Below are 21360 nucleotides of genomic sequence, written 5' to 3' on the forward strand. Positions count from 1 at the left end.
AAGAATTTGAAACTGTTACAACTAACCAACAAGAGCAACAAGTCTCTCAATACGAGTCATTGTGATCCTGGAGGGAACATCAGGTCCAGCCAAGATTATCACAAGTACACGGACCAATAGATGACGTTGAAGAAGAGGAAGGTGAAGGGGAAGAGGGCGCGGGCATAGAGGTCCACCCGCTTGGCAGCCGAGGGGATGACGGGCTTCGAAGGAGGCGGCTTCTTGTTGTGCTTCCCTTGCAACCTCCCCAGCGCGCCGGACAGGTCGATGGGCTTCCCGTAGCAGTCAAAGTTAGAGAGCTCGAAGTCCCTGGGCAAGGAGCCCACAATGCTGAAGTCGTTGGTGCGGAGGTCCGACTTGGAGGTGCAGACTTTCTTGCACCTCGTCTCCGCCACCTGGAGGAGGAAGAGGACGAAGAGGAGGAAGAGGAGGGTAGGTGAACGACGTTGACCAGAACCTCTTCCTCTCAGTTACTCTCCCTACCAACCCCAGGAAAGCCTTGACATCCTGGACAAACACTCGCCGTTGCTAGGTACCCTTCTTATTGAAGGCATAACGTGACACATCAGGGATTCGACCCCAGGAACAGCGTGGTGTTACTGCTGTACCTCTCTGGATCGGATCCCTCCTAGATGTCCAGTCTGGGACTCCTCCTGGCACTTTACTGCAGTCATACATCTCAGCGACAGATGCAACAGGAGAGCTGGCACTAGTTTCCCATCCATTTAATCTTTCCCTCCCTGCAGATGGCGAGCACATCAGACACAGAGCTGGGAGGTTCGAGCGATGCCTCCGAGGCGCTTGTAAAGATACACTGATGCGAGAAGGAAAACGGGACCAACGTCCTTTTCTGTTCCTGTCATCCTCTGTGACTCACATCCATAAAAGAAGCCATTAAAAAGGTTTGAGGACCTCAAAACGCCATCCCAAATCACCTAGCCCCCATAACTGGGAGTCAGGTGGCTGAGCGGTGAGGGAATCGGGCTGGTAATCCGAAGGTTGCCAGTTCGATTCCCGGTCATGCCAACTGACGTTGTGTCCTTGGGCAAGGCATTTCACCCTACTTGCCTCGGGGGGAATGTCCCTGTACTTACTGTAAGTCGCTCTGGATAAGAGCGTCTGCTAAATGACTAAATGTAAATGTAACTGGGAAAGAAAAAGACCTGGGCTCATCATCAAAGGAACTATGGAAGCAAAAAAAACGTAACAAAAAAATGCGTGTGACTTGTCTTTGTTCCTTTACCTCCAACCCTTCTAAAATCTCCCCCAACCTCCACTTTCCAGAGACGCCTGTCTCAGCAAGACGAAGGCAACTTGTGATTAATGAGGATGTTTCAGCGAACCTTTCAAGACTGTGCGGTTTGAGAGTTGAGCCCTCAGTGGCTCCACGCTACATGCCTCGCGTGTGAAGCCATTGTGGCTCAGTGGGTTTGCTTTCCAGACGGCGTCACGCTTCAAACATCTGAGTCTTGACGTGCGGCAGGTTCATTTCTCCAGCATTTGATCTCGCCAGTGAAGGATGTTTGACTGATGCTGGACTGGCAGACCACATGGAAAGAATTCCTGTAGGAATATTCTCCACATCAACCGGAGATATTTTTGACAGGACCTACGATAAACCGTTGTGACACATATTTTTCACTTCCATGAGCATATCTAGGATCAGTGTCAGGCATTCTTAGGCCTGGAGAAAAGGCTTTTAAAGTGTTTGTTTTGTATGACACAAGTGTTTGGGTTTGGCTAATGAACTTATTTTAAGGAAGCATTTTTGTTAGTTATGCATCTTTAACTTCATGAAATAATTTGATTTACGCAACTATTACATATCCCTGACGTTGCTCACATATGTGACCCGCACACCCAGAATTTCATCTCAATTGGACAAAAGAAAGAAAGAAAAAGGGCAGGGTGATTGCAAAGTTACTCGACCAAAACCAATAGTGGACATAAATGAATTGCTGGGTGTCAGGAATTTAAATGATTAAATTTAATGGCCTGTGGACCAGATGGCTAATAATTAGTGCATGTGCCTTGTCATCACAATCTACTCTACTGATCTGTTGCATTGCTCTCATATAATGCTGCAGATATACTATACAACAATGGAGTCTAACAAGTACTATATATCATGGAGCTTTTCCAATCCCCTCCTCAAGGTCTAAAGAGCAGATTAAGATCGAATTGCGCAGTTGCACTAAAGTCATTAAGGTCATTAAAGCTCAATTAGTTTGATTTGTTTTGACATGAAAACATATTTGCTATCTAAGGACAAATGTAATATTCTCGAAAGCCACTCCAGTCTTAACTAACATCCACTGTAAATTAATGTCCATCAAGTTTACAATTGAAAGACATTTAGGCCGTTTTGTAACCTGATTGATCTGAGTGTCAGGAGGTGGTGCAGGAGATTATACCAATTATTAATGATTGGATCTCCCTATTTTGCATTTAGATTGCATCTACTTTCAGCAATCAAATCATGTCAATGGATCTGAGCAAGATGAACCATTTGTCATTCAGTTAAGTGTGAGGACGAGATGTCTAAAATCACACACACACACACACACACACACACACACACACACACACACACATACACACACACACACACATATAAACGCACATACATATGTACACATAACCATTTCATAAATGACCCCAAAAGACCCCAAGATAAACCAATGCAATTTATGAAGTAATTTCAAGATTTGGTTTTCACAAACAAACACACACACACACCTGCAGCGTGCTGACGTGCACACACACACACACAGACACACACACCTGCAGCGTGCTGACGTGCACACACACAGATACACACACACATCTGCAGCGTGCTGACGTGCACACACACACACCTGCAGCGTGCTGACGTGCACACACACACAGATACACACACACACCTGCAGCGTGCTGACGTGCATGGGCGTCCCTCCGGTTCCGTTGACGGTGTTGTTCTTGCCGGGCGTCTTCCCCTCCGCCTTCTCCTTGGACGCCATATTGGCCTTCTCGGCCGCGATGCGCTTGGGGCTGTTGAGCATCACCTGCACCACAGCATACTCCACCAGGGAGGCGAAGCCGAACAGAAGGCAGGCGATCAGCCAGATGTCGATGGCCTTCACGTAGGACACCTTGGGCAGCTCAGAGGCCAGGGAGGTGCACTCGGAGGAGAGCGAGAGCACAGACAGGATCCCTGGATGAGCAGAGAGCCGGACAACCTTGTCAGGGCAAGGTCAGGGAGGGAGGCTGGACCTGAGCTGCTGCTGTGAGGAGGATCTCTGCGTCCCTTCGGGGTGGACGTCTGATCTGACATCTACAGTACTTTATGTGCCTCGAAGTTTAGCTTAAAGTTTTAATTTTTAAACCTAATTGATTTATGTTGGTGGTAGCTAAGCCGGACAGCTGAAAACTACAATGATCTTCAATACAATACAATTTCCGAATGTTTGTTTGCCTCAGCCCAAGACGGTGTACAGTACAATACCTGCTTGTTCCAATATGTAACTCACTCGCTGTTTAGAACATTGTAACTATTATATAGCTGTCGAAGAATTACATAAATGGGGTTGTTGAACAGATAAATTATGATAGAAATCATCACAATCACTGCTGCAGGACTTAAAACAAAAGACTAATTACAAACTCCATGAATCCTGTTTTACCTTTCCCGTTGTAGTGCTAATGTGAGTTCACCTGTGGTCCGATAATAGACTGCTTTCACAGTTTTTTCCGGGAACAAACAATTAATCTAGGCCGTTATATAAAAGACTCTGAATGTGCTGTAAAGATGATTACCCAGCCCTGACCTGTTTTATAAACCACAAAGAAGGTGTTGTTTCTGTTTGGGGAGCTGATAGCTGATACAACGTTGCCCCTCAACGACAATTTTTCCAGTGGGGACAAAACAAGAGTTAGCCTCTGATCTCCACAAGCACTGACCTACACCGAGCCTCGCAATATGTCAGGCTCAAAACAAACCTGACAATAAGAATAACACCAACAACACAAACAGACAAACACATGCTACACACACACACACAAACATCTGTGCAACGAAATCCAATGAGCACACACTGTGAGAATGACTGACCTGCGATGATCCCATTTACTGGGGTGTCATGAGGTCGCCCTCTACAGCAGATGGAGGGATGGGATGGAAGTGATGATGAACGACTGGAGGGGAGACAGGAAGAGGGAGGTGGGAGGAAGTGAGGTGAGGGGAACAACAATGGCTGGTCTGCTTCAAGCCACAATCATGAGATTCTCTGCGGTCACAGGGGCGAGGAAAACCCACAAGATGTTCTCCCAACTGACAACATGACCTGAGGGGGACAATACGTCTCCCACCGGTGGGGAGGAGGTCTTAGGAGCTATTTCATTGGCGGTGGTTTTCAATCCTGGTCCTCATGCCTCCTGTACTGCATGTTGTAGATGTTTCCCTGCTCCAACACACCTGATTCAAATGACTGGGTCGTTATCAAGCTCTGCAGAAGCCTGATAACAACTCATTCATTTGAATCAGGTGTGTTGGAGCAGGGAAACATCCAGAACATGCTGGTCAGGGGAACACGAGGACCAGGATTGAGAACCACAGCTTTATGGTGACAGAGACTAGGGTGAGAACAACAATCACTGGACATTAGCTCAGATTTCGACGTCTTAGACAACACGATCATGCAGTCAACTGTTAACAGGAAATGCTGACATTTTAATGCCAGGTGGTGTTTAGTGTATGGTGAGTGTGGTGGAGGTACCCAGAGGAACCCGGGCGGCGCTGGCATCGGGATTGATCCAGAAGGAGAGCCAGGACAGGACCACGATGAGGAGAGTGGGCGCGTACACGCCCATCATGTAGAAACCCACCTGGCGCCTCAGGGTAAAGATCACCTCCACGCACGTGTAATAACCTGGAGCACAACACACGAGAACAAACACAAATACGTATTAGGTTTATTCATTGCCGTCTCCACTATCCTAACTATCTCTCCACTATCAACTAGGTCTCCATGTTCTTAACTAGAAGCAGAGCAGGCAGGGCCAGGCCCCCGACACCCCTCACTTTTTCTGAACACTATTTAAAGGCCTTTATGTGTTACCGTGGTATCTTAGATCTCAGGTCTTCAACCTTGTGATTCCCTCTCCTAAGCTCTCCTTTGATGAACTGTATCACCCTATGTGTGTAACCTTTTCCCCCCAAAAATGTGGTACTTTATTTTCCACTCACAACACTACACTAACAGTTTCTAGTTTATTTGAACTTTAAAAAAATATATATATATTAACCTTTTTTCCCCAAATATTGGGGATTTTTTTTTTTGCATCAGGTCTGTTTCTAAAGCACCTTAGTGTAGTTTTATCACGTTCAAATACTTTTACGGTTCATTTATGAAACACATTGCTGAGTTTTACATGGATTCTCTACAACACAAAAGTGTGAGAACGTTTTCTTACCAACGAAACAAGCGTACATTTAACAACATACAAAAACAATTTTCCCCTGTGCTAAAAAGGTTTTTGAATTGCTGCGTTGAAATCCTAATGAAGAACCTTCCTTTTCTGAGTGTTTTGAGAGATGTCAACATTCCTACTCACTGGGAATAATTAATGACCTGATGAAAGGCAGTGTACCGTACCTTGTCAGCCAAACTCATGAGAATCATTCTTTTGGAAAATCTTTATCAAGCCACTGAATCCAATGGCCCAAAATGTCTCTGATTTCAAGGTGATTGTTTTACGAATGCAATCAGATTTCAAGAAGCAAGTACTCCTATTGCATTAAGATAGACATACTGTAATGTACGCCCATTCCCTCTGACACTCTGCTCATGACAATAATCTAACCCTGACCTTAAGCTAAAGCACTGTATACATGCCCAACAACTGCATGAAAATACAGGCTGATACTGTACGTGCACAAATACACTTATAGATGGCACCTTGTCTCTCATGCATAGTTGGAAGACATTGAGGAGCATACCTGTTCCTTCATAGAACTTGGTGCAGTTCCCGTATTCGATGTCCTCCTGTTTGATATCAAACTGAGGCAGGGCGATCTCCTCCATCTGGACTGGGTCTCCAGTCTCCCACATGAACCGCAGGTCATCTGTGGTGTAGCCAACTGCAGGCACACACACACACCACACCCCATACACATACATTATACACACATGCATCATACACACACATGCACATACATCATGCACACGTCATGATGTATGTCAAACACGTGAAAACATCAGGATGTTTTGGGGGCATACTGATATATTTAGGGTTTTGGGTCACACCTCTTTACCAGGCCTGCAAAAAGTTTAGGGGTAAAAAAAGTGAGAACGATACGGCAAACCCCCGACCCTCTAGGGGGGGCCGGGGGTATGCTACCCCGGAAGAACATTTCTTAAATTTAAAAAGTTAAACTATCAATCTAGTGCACTTTGAGAGCAACATTAAGAGGCTAGATCAATGTAGAAAACCTCTCCCCACCCTGTCCCTGATTGGCTTTGAGGTTTAGGTATTAGGAGTGACGATTGGTTCCAGAGCCAGTTGTAAAGACGGGTAAAATGTTGTGTTGTGTTGGCCAAGGCCACGACCCCCCCCCCTCCCCCCCCCCAAAAAAATAAAATGTTCTCATCGGATCTGAACAAATCATGTAGATAACCCATTTTGGTTTTAAAAAGGTGAGTCTCACCTAAACGTGAGGAGTTTGCATGCCTGCTTTACTTTGCATCAACTTTCCTCCATAAATAAGATGCTACACCAGGACTCATGCTCATATTCTTGTCTGCCTTCGCAGACCGACAAATATGCAGATAGATTCTTCCTCCCAGACACCCTCAGAAAACGTTAGTTCCTTAACAGCTTGAAGAAAACCTTTCGAGGCAAACCAAACTGGAAATAACTGAAAATAGATCATACACATTTACATAAATATATATCTCACTTGACTTTACAGCGATATGATAATGTGGAGGATGTGTCATCCTTAGTTTAGGCTCTGGAGATTACTCACAGCTCTCCAGCTGCATTTTACAGCGCTGGGTGTCCATGGGAAACAGAGCGAGGTCCAGGGGGCACGATAGAGTTACTGACAACCTGGAGACAAACAAAGTCATTACACCACCATATTCAAGTAAAAGGGTGAAACTTGCATCAATTTTGCATCATAAATTACTAAATTTGCAGGCTATAACTTGTAGACTAGCCCTTTGAGCTGTTAAGATATTGTAAACTTCAACAAAAGGGTTAGGATTGTAGATTTGTAATGTTGTGTGAGGTTGCTGCATGTGAAAATCTAGTAGTTAATGGTGCTCTTACAAGCATATATTTTAAAATATCATCAAATGAAACGCTGAAATGATTCAGCAGAATTATTGTCCGTATTTCATCCTGTCAGAATACAAAAGACACTGAATGATTGAAAAGATAGTCCCTTTTACACAAAAAAAAACAGCCGCTTCTGTGCTCTTGGCATGAATTCTTAACGTGCTTCCTTCATTGTGCATGAGCAGAGTTGCATATTTATTTCCATCCTCTTTCATTTGCACATGAAAGCTTTTATTTTAGCTGCCTATGACAAGTGCAGATGCACTGATAGGTGAACAGTAGCTCACACTGCCTCCCGATGAAATGAACCAAAGAACACATAAACAGGAGGAAAGACTCAAGGCTTTAACACAGAAAAACAGACGTTGCGTCACATACGGGACGGAACAAGCTTCAAAGCAAGTTCCTGTGAGTAAGAAGCTCAAACTAGCCATCTTCTGAAGGAGTGGCTGACATGCTTGATTGACATGTTTGATTCCCCAAGAGGTTTGACACCAACGAGAACCCGTGAAAGAGTGAGTTCCAAATATTTCCAACAACGGTCCCCACAGCGTAAGTTATTTTTTCCGAAAAGGTAGCTAGCTATCGTTAGCTGCCGGGCTAAGTTACCTAGAATTACGCTCGAAGCAATGCTACAACCATGATAATGTGATAGCCTTCTATTGGTACATTCTGAAGCCATACTAAATCGTTTATAGCGTAGTTTTTGTCTATCGGATAATATTCGAATATTCGCATGTTGTCACATGATTTGCCCTGTGGCGCCCACTTTCGAACGCTCACATATTTGTGACGCTACTAGGTCAGGAGGCGTGAATTAGCTGGTGACTCATTTCTGTAATCTCCAAATTAGCGTTAGGCTATGTGCGCAATTTTGCCTTGTCATCCTTGTATACATGCTTATGTTCACGGACTTAAGTTATGGATGTTGTAAACACGGTATTTTCAGATCAGTTTGATAAATGCTTAAGTCAATAGATGTACTGGATCATATTGCTAAATCTCGACTACTAAGCCTGCCAAGCAGCTTTTGAGAAGAGGTTTTAGAACGCACTCCCTATGGTCCTAGCAAGCCTCACTCAATCACTGCGCTTACAAATGGAAATTGGAAAATGGAGATGTATGCGATTTTTGCATTGAGACAATAATGTAATTTCTGTGTATAGTCATTTCTGTGGAAGGATTTCTGGAAGCCAGTAAAAATTAGAAGATGAAAAACAGTACACGATAGTGCCAGTAAATCAAACTGTAAAACAGCTTTTAGTTTTGATGAAGTGTAGTGATTTCCATTAGCCCTCATAATTATGTTAAAGCACTAAACTAAGTCGTATTTGTCATAACTTTACATACATCAAAGCATTGCAGTTAGTTCGCTGTTCACAAAAATAGAAGGAAATGTATTTCTGTAAGACTAAACAATCTTCTGGAAGGTGCCAGTTAGTTTGTACAGCTCACAGTCAATGTATGTACGGAATTCACATGTTGGTCGAATAAAGTCACAATACACACATCCATTCCTACCTGTGGGGTGGATGTGTTCAGATGTGTTCGGATGTGTTCTCTTACCTCATGCTGATCAGAACATCTCCGTTACGGAAGATGAACAGCAGAATGTTCTCCTGGGTGACTTCGTGGAAGTTCGCACTTTTCTCGTTGGCGAAGAACAGATCTGGCTTCCAGAGGCATTTAAACATCTTGGGATCGACGGTGAGCGATTCAGACTTGAAGTCCTGAGGAAGTCTGAGCCTGGGGTCGTTCCATCGCTGACGCAGGAAGATATTCACCCTGTAATCCTGTTTGATGGACACAAAATATCAAGACACCACTGGGCATCAACCTAGATCTATGCTGTTGTTATGAAACGTTGTCATGGTGACATATATAATACATAATGTAGGCATATCTGAGGTCAAATGCACAAGGGCAAATATTATGGTGAGGTTTACATTTAGACATTTACATTTAGTCATTTAGCAGACACTCTTATCCAAAGCGACTTACAGTAAGTACAGGGACATTCTCCCCGAGGCAAGTAGGGTGAAGTGCCTTGCCCAAGGACACAATGTCATTTTTCACGGCTGGGAATCGAACCAACAACCTTCTGATTAATAGCCTGACTCTCTAACCGCACAGCCATCTGACTCAACTGACTCCCTGAGGTTTAATGTTATTTCTGTAGTCTCCTATGTACCATCATGATTCAAAGTCGCCTTTATACACAAAGTCCTTTCAGCCAACAAGCTGGCCTCTTTCCAGACAACGTAGATCCCAGATCATACTTTCCATCATGAAAGCAGCAAGCTGCTTCTCAAAGCTGTTTCAACATTGAAGCTTCGTCAAAATCCAATCAAGATGCCATTCCACAGCTGCAGAAAGCTGCTGTTGTTTGTGTTCGGAGCAATCAACACAGTGAACACATGGGAAGGGGTTGGAGGGCCAGCAGGGTCAAAGGTTATCAACACAGGGACAAATGATCCGGCTAAAAGCTTGTTAGAGGCGTATTAGATGGGCTTTGTTTGGTTCTGCTGGTGAGAACATATCACTCACTGACTGACAGCTGGCATGATGTGTTATGTCTCCACTGAAGGTATATATATTTATCAAAATGGGGAAACAGGTGTAGGGAGGGACTATTAGGGCGAAACTTGAAGATGGATTACACGTCAAATACCACATCTACCAAAATACCAGCTGTGTGTATGTGAACGTATGCCTATTGTGAAAAAAACTTTCAGTGAAAAGAAATGTAATATCATTACATAGAACATCAATGCTTCATGAGGAAATCTTATTTCATAAAACATGAATGTTGCTGACATAATGCTATGTCGACCCTTCCGACATTTACAAGATACTACTTTGTCTTTTATCCTCAAAAAAAAGAAGCTATTTTGTTAATCACAATTCCCCACATTGTTTTAGTGAATGGAACTGTGGGCTATTTGTGGCACGGCAAATGCAGAGCAAACTGAACACATCCAAGGGATGTGTTCAGGGAGTTAAGGGAGTTAAGGGAGTCAGGTGGCTGAGCGGTGAGGGAATCGGGCTAGTAATCCAAAGGTTGCCAGTTCGATTCCCGGTCATGCCAGCTGACGTTGTGTCCTTGGGCAAGGCACTTCACCCTACTTGTACTTACTGTAAGTCGCTCTGGATAAGAGCGTCTGCTAAATGACTAAATGTAAATGTAAATCCACCGAGAGTAATCAAAGAGGAAAAACTCTACTGGAGAGGCACTATAAATCATTCTGGGGTTTATTGCACCCTGCATCATCAAATTAGTCATCCTCTCAGGGAGAATGCACTCATAAAGGGAAAATGGATGTGTTAACTGCAGTCGACGCACAGCAGCGACAAGCATTTAGGCGAGGTGTAAATGACCAGCAAGAATTTCCTGAGATCAGAAGCCCTGGAGAGTGATACATCGAGAGGGAGATGACCAGCTGTATCTGTCGGCCTCCCTTCCTAACTCATTTGGACTCTGTCACTGAAACACACTCCTCTCTCCAGGACAGCAGAAGTGAAAGGAAAGGATGCAATTAGTAAAGAAGGATGAGTTTCCAGCTGTTTAACACCTCGCTCTCTTCTCTAACTGTCTTTCTCCATCTCTGTACAGTCCTCTCTCTCCTTTGTTTCCATATCTGTTTCGCTCACAGCAGACAGGAAGAAGGGTTTTTATCTTGGTTTGCACTGTTGCTGCCATTCTGTGTGTGACATATATCATCTCAATCGTTCCAGGTGTGAAATTCCCATCTAGCCAGCGTTAAGTGCTAAGGCTCTGCAGACACACAGCACTGATCTTCGGCCAAGAGAAATATCTTCAGCAGAAAACGATCGTCTTTCCAGGATACAGGATTCAAGGCATCTGTGTAGATGCCACTACCCTTAAAGATCTGACAGACACAAGAACTGGAAATTTCAGCTGAATTTTCACTACAACACCTGCTTAAGGGTACTGAGACAACTGCCAGTTTCGTCAGGAAGCATCTTACCTACAAACATCTTAATCAAATTGTATTTGCGTAGCCCTTTAGACAAGGAATTTTACAGAGGGCTTCTCAGATGCCCACAGATCAGCTCCTATAACCAACCTAAACCCTCAAAGAAGACAAGGAAAACGTTTAGAAAATACTCTCAAAGAGAAAATGTTAGAAAGCTGGGAGGAGATATTACATGAGGGATCCCTTCCTCCAGAGACAGTTGGTGATGCAGACAGGTTCAAACCACAGGCTGGAGACAGTTATGCAATATATGCTTCATGATTTAAATAGTATGTAGTTCATTCTTTTGGAATGATCAGTATAGTATAGAGTTAATGTTGTATGCAAATGTGAATTTGTCAAATTATATCCAGGCATTTAAAAAACTATTTACATGCTCTCAGACAGGCTTTTCCTAGTATTTATGAATCACTGTAGTCAGAAAGGCTGTTCAAAATTCAGGGGAGACAACGTTTATTGGAAAATTAATCCCAAAGGCTTTCAATTCATAACAAGGGCTAGACAGTTAACACAACGCACGTTGCATCCTCAAATGATAGAAAAAGAATGAGAAAGTTTCTTATAAAACATTTCAACAGCGTACTCATTGTCTCTTAAGTGATCCAGGGTCAAATCAGCACGTCCTTGAGTTTAATCTATTCATTAGCAATGGAAAAGCACTTCTAGCAGCAATTAAGACATCAGATAAATGAGCCATGAAACCTCTAGTCTCCATAAATCTCCACCGCTAAAATTATCTTGTGCATTCTGAAATACATTCCCTCAAATCTGTAGGGAAAATATTGCCCCGAAATATAATATTCCTGATAATGTTTTCCCTTAACTAATGCGGATGAAAGACAGAGCTAGGGTGAAGATGGCTGTAAGAGCACTTTGATGGTGGTTCTAGTGCTTTGAGGCAAGAAAGGCGCATTACAAATAAAAGGTATTATTATTTATTAGACAATCTGATCATGGGTGTCTCACCATGGTGGTTTCCTGGATCGACCCAAAGCTGTTGATGAAAATGTTCACTTTGTCTTCAACAGGAATGCCTGGAAACCAAACAGAAAAACATAATCAGAAACTGGCAGTTAGCACATACTGTACCGTAGGTCCTACAGGAGCTATGATACACGTAATAATGTATATTTCAGTAAATCTGCAAACCTACACACACCATATCAAGATCTCCATATTCACCTTAACGGAGAACATTTACATCTTGTGATTATCATAAAATACGCCAAAACACACAGGAATTCTGTGTGTTCTGATCGAGCCAGAATAAAGATATTACAGGACCACTGGTGGTGTTACTTTCAAACGCAGCCACAAAAGCAGGTTGTGATTTAATGGCCCAGGCGTGCAGTTGCAGAAGGAACAGCTTCAAATCAAATTTGGGAGATTACAACTTTGAAGTTAATGGAAGTCAAGAGCTTTCATCTAGCCTCGATATGAAGACCAGATGTGAGTCTGCAGAGGGGAGAATAGCAGGCAGCCGTACAGCGCAAAACCCCAGAGAGCCGTATCAAGCTTGGTGCCAGCGTGTGAAGATGGACCCCAAGACCACCACAGACTGTTAAGATCATCAGGTCTCCATGGAAACGCTTCGAATGGGAGTGCGGAATGTGTTACGACACCTGGCAACAGGGAAACATTCTCAGAATGTTCTGTGCGTTCTACGTGACGCACCGAAAGAGAGGATACTGTAGATACCTGCTAGGGTCTGTACAGTAAACGATGCACGCGAGTTCTAAAGCTTAATTTATACTTCGGTCGCGGACACTTTTGAAATGGTCGCCGACGAAAAAAAAAAAGTGTCGCTCAGGCAGCTGCATTTATACTTCGGCAAACAGTCGCCTGTGCTCAAGGTTCGCGTGACGTAAACAGAATCATTTTACCGTTACATTCATAGCTATGGTTACATTGTTAACGCTTTGTAGCCTAGGTGATCAATCGGAGAAACTGACCATTTTAATTTTTCACTATGTGACGACATCAGCGCCAGTAGAAATTTCTCCTGGTAGGCGACACTTCTAAGCGACGGTTAAAAGTGTCGACCGAGACGTCATTTCTGTCGGCGACCTTTTCAAAAGTGTCTGCGACATAAGTATAAATTGGGCTTAAGGGCGCATGCGATTCAGCATGATGGACTCTTGATCTGAGTTGAAACTGTCATGATCTCATGTTTAAGATGTGATTTAGAATGTTTGGGGTCAGAACACAGGCCTTGCATTATGGCGGATTCCATGTAAATCACCCAAAGGCAGTGGTAAGCCTTTAATCGAAAACTTTGAAATGGTTATATATGAACTAGAACAAATTGTCTGAAAACATTTGAGCCTTTCAGGTAACTTACCCAACTGAACAGTGTGTAGAACCCACACACTGAAATAGATAGTGGGGGGAGAAATGATGGAAGGTTGGATTAAATTAGTACAGTAAGCAGAGAGGGAGAGGGAGAGAGAAAGACAGAAGCTGCTCACCTTTGAAGTTGGGCCTGATTCTGGGATCGTAGGTGATCAGTAACCTGTTCAAGATGTTGCTGGTTGAATTTTCAGGAACCCGTGCAAGGTCCTCAGCTGACAGCTCTCTGCAGGGGAGGAGGGGAGGAGGAGAGGGGAGGGGCAGGAGGAGGAGAGGGGAGGAGGTTATACAGCAGCCCACACCACACAGCAGCAGGTCGCATTCTCACCAGAGAACTGCACAGCCTTACTTTAACTCCACTTAAACTCTGTATACTGAACAGGTGATTGAATTAACTTTAGAAGTGGACCACCCTGTCAGGGTCTCACAACCTTTCCGGGAGAGGAATACTGTTATAGGTTCTGCTAGAAGGTGTTCAAACAGCAAAAAGCAAATGTTCCCAGCATACTCTGTGAGTGTGAGGGCACTCTAAAAACACTCCGACCGCTCCCATGTCACACAGCACAGGGAACACTGCGGTTTCCTGATTTTCTGAAGGAATGATAACCTGAGGGGAGAGATGGCCAGAGAGAGAGGGGGGAGATGTATACAGAGAGACAAAGAGAGTGAAAGACGAAGTGATGGTGAGAGAGACAGAGAGAAAGGGAGGGATGGTGAGAGAGAGGGAGGGAAACAGACAGAGAGAGGGGGGAGAGAGGGGGGAGAGAGGGGGGAGAGAGGGGGGAGAGAGGGGGGAGAGAGGGGGAGAGATACAGGAGAAAGAGTGGGACCTGGCATAGAGGGCAGGAAACTGCCTCCATGTGGGTGGTAACTGCTCTGCCAGGGAATCTAACTCCCAGAGCACTTTATATCTCATTATGTAAACCTGATCGTGCTCAGAGGATGAGTAGAAGGGTCCGGGCAGGGATTTTGACTGTGTACATTTGCGGTTCCTCTGATCAAAGTGTGCCACATATTCTTTCTCGAAAGCCCCACCCAGCTAGACTTTCTGCAGACAATTTAGACAAGCTGTTCCAAACTGATCCACAATGACATACAGTCAGACACACAGTTTAAATGGTTTATACTGTACCTAAATAAAAGGCTTTTCCTCTTTACCAAAACAACTCTACGTTGCCAATAATATATTCCCATTTTTGGTATTAGTGTATTAAGACATCCAACACTGCATGACAAATGAGGCTTTCGTGTTAAATCTGGGATAGAAATGACAAATCCTTTTTTTTCTTAGCTTTGATTGTTTTGGCCAGCTGTCCAGTCCCAATCTAATGCACTTCACATCTGTCTGTGGTTGGATGAGTTTCTCAGAGATGGGGAACTCATATGCAAACTCTCTCATCTGTCTATACACAAGACACTGGGAACTACAAGACGCACCTCTGGATGAGAAGGTGCTGAGCGGGGGTCAGACGGCTGAGCGGTTAGGGAATCGGGTTATTAAGCAGAAGGTTGCCGGTTTGATTCCCGGCCGTGCGAAATGACGTTGTGTCCTTAGGGGAAAATGTCCCTGTACTTACTGTAAGTCGCTCTGGATAAGAGCATCTGCTTAATGACTTAAGGCCCTTGCACACTGAGTCCGAAATTTTCGTATGCGTTTTTTCGCAATCGTCAGCCTCAAAATTCGGTGGCTCTGAATTAAAAAAAAAACTATCAAAATGCTGAAAACGCAGAAGAACGCAGCTTTGTTTTGGACGGAAAGTTTCAGAGGCAGTGTGTAAGTGCGATTGACATAACGTGAGGTAGTATTTAGTTTTTAACGTGCAAACATTTCGGACACGAATTTCGGACTCAGTGTGCAAAGACCTTAAATGTAAATGTGCTGGCTCTCATACTTACGAGGGACAGTCGACCTGCCTTCCTTTCTTCTTCCCTTTCTTAGTTCCTTTCTCCTTGGTGGATCCTCCCTCCATCCAAACCAAGAGGAGGAGAAGAAAGGCGGTCAGCTTCATCTCCTTCATCTTGACGCTTCGCCGTACGCCTGAGAAAAGGAAGGAGGACGAATCAAAGCTTGTGGGATCAGTCTTGCTCACCTCCCGCTCAGGAACAAACGGAAAATGTTGCTTTTCCACATTCGATGAACAACATGGCTCCTTTCCGCAAACAGACAAAGCTATTAACTACGAAGCAATACTTCCAACCATTAACTAAATAATATTTTTATGAGAGTAATACAAAACTTGTTTGCCGTTATAATTAAAAAGCGCATTAACTATGCTCCCTGTAGCATTATTACACACAGTTGATGAGAATACTGTGTGTACACCATGTTTTTGGAGGGGTGGGCACATAAGGAATGCAGCCTGATCATTTACATTAATTCAAGAACGACTGTTCCGGTCTTAATTGTTTTTATATAAGTGTACAGTAGCCAATGGGTTTGGTTTCTACACTTAAGTCCATAAGTCTTGAACGTAATCACACCCTCTATATCCAGGCCTACGTCTGCCATCACCTTCCTGAAACCCACCATGTACACCAGACAAGTGATGGAATAGACCCATTTATAGGTATTTTCTGGATTAAACGCCTTTCTATACCGCTATAAACACACCCAGAGCTCCTTTACACGCTGTGTGACCAGGGTCGTTCATCACAGGCTGACTGTGATGCATGTATGCTGCCACAAACAGGACCTGCTTCCCTACATACACATGTTGTCTTTGCGTGCCGTGTATGAGCTGGTGCAGCGACCCAGATGCTCTAAACTCCTGCAGTTCATCGTGGAGCAGAAACACTCCAGCTCCTCTAAACTCCTGCAGTTTATTGAGGAGCACACACACTCCACCTCCTCTGAACTCCCACAGTTCATCGAGGAGCACACACACTCCACCTCCTCTGAACTCCCACAGTTCACCGAGGAGCACACACACTCCACCTCCTCTGAACTCCCACAGTTCACCGAGGAGCACACACACTCCACCTCCTCTGAACTCCCACAGTTCACCGAGGAGCACACACACTCCACCTCCTCTGAACTCCCACAGTTCACCGAGGAGCACACACACTCCACCTCCTCTGAACTCCCACAGTTCACCGAGGAGCACACACACTCCACCTCCTCTGAACTCCCACAGTTCATCGAGGAGCACACACACTCCACCTCCTCTGAACTCCCACAGTTCATCGAGGAGCACACACACTCCACCTCCTCTGAACTCCCACAGTTCACCGAGGAGCACACACACTCCACCTCCTCTGAACTCCCACAGTTCATCGAGGAGCACACACACTCCACCTCCTCTGAACTCCCACAGTTCATCGAGGAGCACACACACTCCACCTCCTCTGAACTCCCACAGTTCATCGAGGAGCACACACACTCCACCTCCTCTGAACTCCCACAGTTCATCGAGGAGCACACACACTCCACCTCCTCTGAACTCCCACAGTTCACCGAGGAGCACACACACTCCACCTCCTCTGAACTCCCACAGTTCACCGAGGAGCACACACACTCCACCTCCTCTGAACTCCCACAGTTCACCGAGGAGCACACACACTCCACCTCCTCTGAACTCCCACAGTTCATCGAGGAGCACACACACTCCACCTCCTCTGAACTCCCACAGTTCATCGAGGAGCACACACACTCCACCTCCTCTGAACTCCCACAGTTCATCGAGGAGCACACACACTCCACCTCCTCTGAACTCCCACAGTTCATCGAGGAGCACACACACTCCACCTCCTCTGAACTCCCACAGTTCACCGAGGAGCACACACACTCCACCTCCTCTGAACTCCCACAGTTCACCGAGGAGCACACACACTCCACCTCCTCTGAACTCCCACAGTTCACCGAGGAGCACACACACTCCACCTCCTCTGAACTCCCACAGTTCACCGAGGAGCACACACACTCCACCTCCTCTGAACTCCCACAGTTCATCGAGGAGCACACACACTCCACCTCCTCTGAACTCCCACAGTTCATCGAGGAGCACACACACTCCACCTCCTCTGAACTCCCACAGTTCATCGAGGAGCACACACACTCCACCTCCTCTGAACTCCCACAGTTCATCGAGGAGCACACACACTCCACCTCCTCTGAACTCCCACAGTTCATCGAGGAGCACACACACTCCACCTCCTCTGAACTCCCACAGTTCATCGAGGAGCACACACACTCCACCTCCTCTGAACTCCCACAGTTCATCGAGGAGCACACACACTCCACCTCCTCTGAACTCCCACAGTTCATCGAGGAGCACACACACTCCACCTCCTCTGAACTCCCACAGTTCATCGAGGAGCACACACACTCCACCTCCTCTGAACTCCCACAGTTCACCGAGGAGCACACACACTCCACCTCCTCTGAACTCCCACAGTTCATCGAGGAGCACACACACTCCACCTCCTCTGAACTCCCACAGTTCATCGAGGAGCACACACACTCCACCTCCTCTGAACTCCCACAGTTCATCGAGGAGCACACACACTCCACCTCCTCTGAACTCCCACAGTTCACCGAGGAGCACACACACTCCACCTCCTCTGAACTCCCACAGTTCATCGAGGAGCACACACACTCCACCTCCTCTGAACTCCCACAGTTCATCGAGGAGCACACACACTCCACCTCCTCTGAACTCCCACAGTTCATCGAGGAGCACACACACTCCACCTCCTCTGAACTCCCACAGTTCATCGAGGAGCACACACACTCCACCTCCTCTGAACTCCCACAGTTCATCGAGGAGCACACACACTCCACCTCCTCTGAACTCCCACAGTTCATCGAGGAGCACACACACTCCACCTCCTCTGAACTCCCACAGTTCATCGAGGAGCACACACACTCCACCTCCTCTGAACTCCCACAGTTCATCGAGGAGCACACACACTCCACCTCCTCTGAACTCCCACAGTTCATCGAGGAGCACACACACTCCACCTCCTCTGAACTCCCACAGTTCATCGAGGAGCACACACACTCCACCTCCTCTGAACTCCCACAGTTCATCGAGGAGCACACACACTCCAGTTCTCTGGCACGGCACCCTAGTATTCCCCCGTCAGCTTCTCTCCTTCACATCGATTATCGTCCTTGCAGGCGAAATCACGCCACACTTCTGCCAGGTTCATTTCAGCGTAGAAAACACAGAGCCAACATCAAGCTCGGCTACGTCATTTCATTCATTCAGCGACCGAACTTAGCCCAAATGCTGGGGGTTTCCCTCCGACAGGTACTCGCACTCTACCGTACACACACAGACACAGAGTTGCGACACGCAGTTGAGACATCATTTTTGCAGGGCCGTCACAACACGGCACACACACAGACACACACAACACGGCACACACACAGACACACACGGCACACACACAGACACACACAACACGGCACACACACAGACACACACGGCACACACACAGACACACACGGCACACACACACAACACGGCACACACACAGACACACACGGCACACACACACAACACGGCACACACACAGACACACACGGCACACACACACAACACGGCACACACGTCACAAACACAGACACAGAGGCACAGCTGGAGGGGTGCCAGATGATCTGATGAAGTTTCACCACTTCTTATTTTACTTAAAATTCCCCTAACCTGAGAAAGCTCTGAGTCACTGTCACACAGATGACCACCAGCTCATATCCCTAGTTCATCAGTCCTCCTCACACTGTCTTCTCTTCCCTCTCTCCTCTTCTCCTCACACTGTCCTCTCTCCTTCCTGTCTTCTCTATCTCTGAGGACTGGAGTTTAAGATTATCATTCCCATCTCCTCCTCTCTATGTCCTTCATTATTACAGTAAATAAAGTGGGCGTGTTTGCATCAGTATAGTGTTTCTGTCGTGTTACTGTTGGCATGTGATGATTAGACTTCCTGTAGGCGAGCCTTGAGAAAAAAAACAACCAGTCTCTCACGCTTGCTCATCTAATGCACTGTGAGCTGTATCATCTTAAAGAGGTGGGTGTGTTGCTCATCATTAAAGTATCCCTAACATAACATTGGCTAGATGTAAGATTTAATAAAATAAAAAAAACTTATGGTTTGGCAATGGCAATGGTCTGCCCACTTAAAGTTGTATTATGATACAGTAGACATGGACTTCTTATGGGTAGACAGAGTATCCAGTCAATAGGCAACCCTTTCCAGTCATCACAACTTTAACAGATTCAGGTTCTGCTTGATCTGCGTTATTAGATTTAAAACCACAGACACAGGGCAGTAAACAATCGTACAGACATCCTACACACACAGGCATGTTTAGGTCTTATCACCCGTGGCCAAACACCATAAATAATTTTATGACCCTTCTAGTTACTGGAGAATTTATGGATGTTTCCTTATGAGCAATGTACTTTCACCTGCATTTCCACAAGGTCAATTGCTGAAAAGCAGTGTATCCTGTAAAACCTCGAATACAAATCAAATTGCTTTGACGTCAATTAACAACAGTCGCAACCTGTGGCTGGCTGCACGTGCACGCCAAGACCGGTTGCGACCAGGCAAACATTGGAGCAGACGTCAACACTCGCCCCAAATCGTGAGCATTGCGACCAGAAGATGGAGAGAGCAACACAGCCCACCATGACGCCGGAGGTTATAGGAAGATGCGGGGGTAATGCCATTTACATGCGAAGCGAAAACATACGGCGAACATAGCACATATGTCAGTCTAACGCACATGTAGACCAAAGCCGGTTGCCACAAGGCTTTTTATATGTTATAAGAAATGTATTACACTTACCAGTTATTTTTATTTTCTTGTTCCTAACGCTGACTCTGCAAGTGGTCTTCAGTGAGCCTTCATGACGCGTCTTGGTCCTTGTTTTTCATGATCTCCTCTTCTCCCATTCTGTCTGTCTCTCTCGCATTCATAAATGAAAATTACATTTGAATTCAATACCTACATTTAGGCAGACTGCCAACATTTTCTTATTTTGGTTTCCCGCTGTTTTGTTTTTTTATTTTTTTTTATTTTGATTTAGTGTATGGCGCTGCTGTACGTTTAGCCTATGTTGGGGAAACCCAAGATGGAGGCTAGCGTGTGCACCTGTCATGCAACATGCGCAGTAGCAAGATGCTTAGAGGCTGACAAGCCTACATGCCCAGCATCATCACCACGGACGGCTTGTCCATTCTCCGACGACAGTACAACCATTACGTAAGCATTTGTAAGTAAGTGCTAGCTGGTACGATCTCCTTGCAATTTATGACAGTGCGTATGCAAAACATCTAGCAGACCGTTATCTGTAAAATATTAAGCGTCACTTGAATGTAAGCAGTTAAATCGCTATAATACTTTCTCTTCTCTTGACGAATAGATTTGAGTGGGATGTTAAGCACACTCACTGGGTAATAAAACTGAGTTGTGTCGTAACCCCGAGTGTGAGTACGTACTGTAGTCGTATTGAAGTGAATGCAAATTCAAACCTTCAACGTGTGCAGGTCTGTCGGCATGTACGACCAACTGATGAAATGAAACTTGCGTTTATGCAGGCAGGTTTTAATCACCTAACCTAACCCCCTGACCATGGGCTGTTAAGTTATGGGCTGAGAGAGAGAGAGAGAGATCCTGACTTACTCCACATTGTACTATGGCCTAGCAGAATCAAAGCTGACTTCCAACATGTTCTAGCAATCCACT

The 21360-nt window shown here is 45.4% G+C and overlaps 1 protein-coding gene across 4 annotated transcripts; it reads right to left on the reverse strand.

The window, feature by feature from the left end:
- Window positions 1–93: 93 nt before the first annotated feature.
- On the reverse strand, window positions 94–20839 carry glrbb (glycine receptor, beta b). Of its 4 annotated transcripts, none has more exons than XM_062476965.1 (10): window positions 20461–20837; window positions 15564–15705; window positions 13787–13893; window positions 12285–12352; window positions 8887–9113; window positions 7007–7089; window positions 5978–6118; window positions 4755–4907; window positions 2898–3193; window positions 94–386 (listed from the first exon to the last, which is right to left on the reverse strand). In XM_062476965.1, the coding sequence occupies exons 2-10, from the start codon at window positions 15683–15685 to the stop codon at window positions 99–101; spliced, it is 1485 nt and encodes a 494-aa protein (XP_062332949.1). In that variant the 5' UTR covers window positions 15686–15705; window positions 20461–20837; the 3' UTR covers window positions 94–98. The 4 variants fall into 4 exon arrangements, with proteins under 4 accessions (XP_062332949.1, XP_062332948.1, XP_062332951.1 ...); XM_062476964.1 differs by having other exon boundaries at window positions 94–395; window positions 2904–3193; window positions 20461–20833; XM_062476967.1 differs by lacking the exon at window positions 94–386 and adding an exon at window positions 4091–4173 and having other exon boundaries at window positions 3059–3193; window positions 20461–20839.
- Window positions 20840–21360: the final 521 nt, after the last annotated feature.

The sequence above is a fragment of the Osmerus eperlanus genome, chromosome 13, assembly GCF_963692335.1.
Source record: "Osmerus eperlanus chromosome 13, fOsmEpe2.1, whole genome shotgun sequence".
In the NCBI taxonomy this organism is placed as follows: Eukaryota; Metazoa; Chordata; class Actinopteri; order Osmeriformes; family Osmeridae; genus Osmerus; species Osmerus eperlanus.

What these genes read in the sequence shown, in the direction of transcription:
- glrbb (XM_062476964.1), bottom strand. Translation starts at nt 15,685, where the DNA reads ATGAAGGAGATGAAGCTGACCGCCTTTCTTCTCCTCCTCTTGGTTTGG. An exon ending in AATCAGGCCCAACTTCAAAG is followed by an intron (nt 12,353 to 13,786) that starts GTGAGCAGCTTC and finishes TTTGGTTTCCAG; the next exon opens with GCATTCCTGTTGAAGACAAA. An exon ending in GATGTTCTGATCAGCATGAG is followed by an intron (nt 7,090 to 8,886) that starts GTAAGAGAACAC and finishes GTTTGTCTCCAG; the next exon opens with GTTGTCAGTAACTCTATCGT.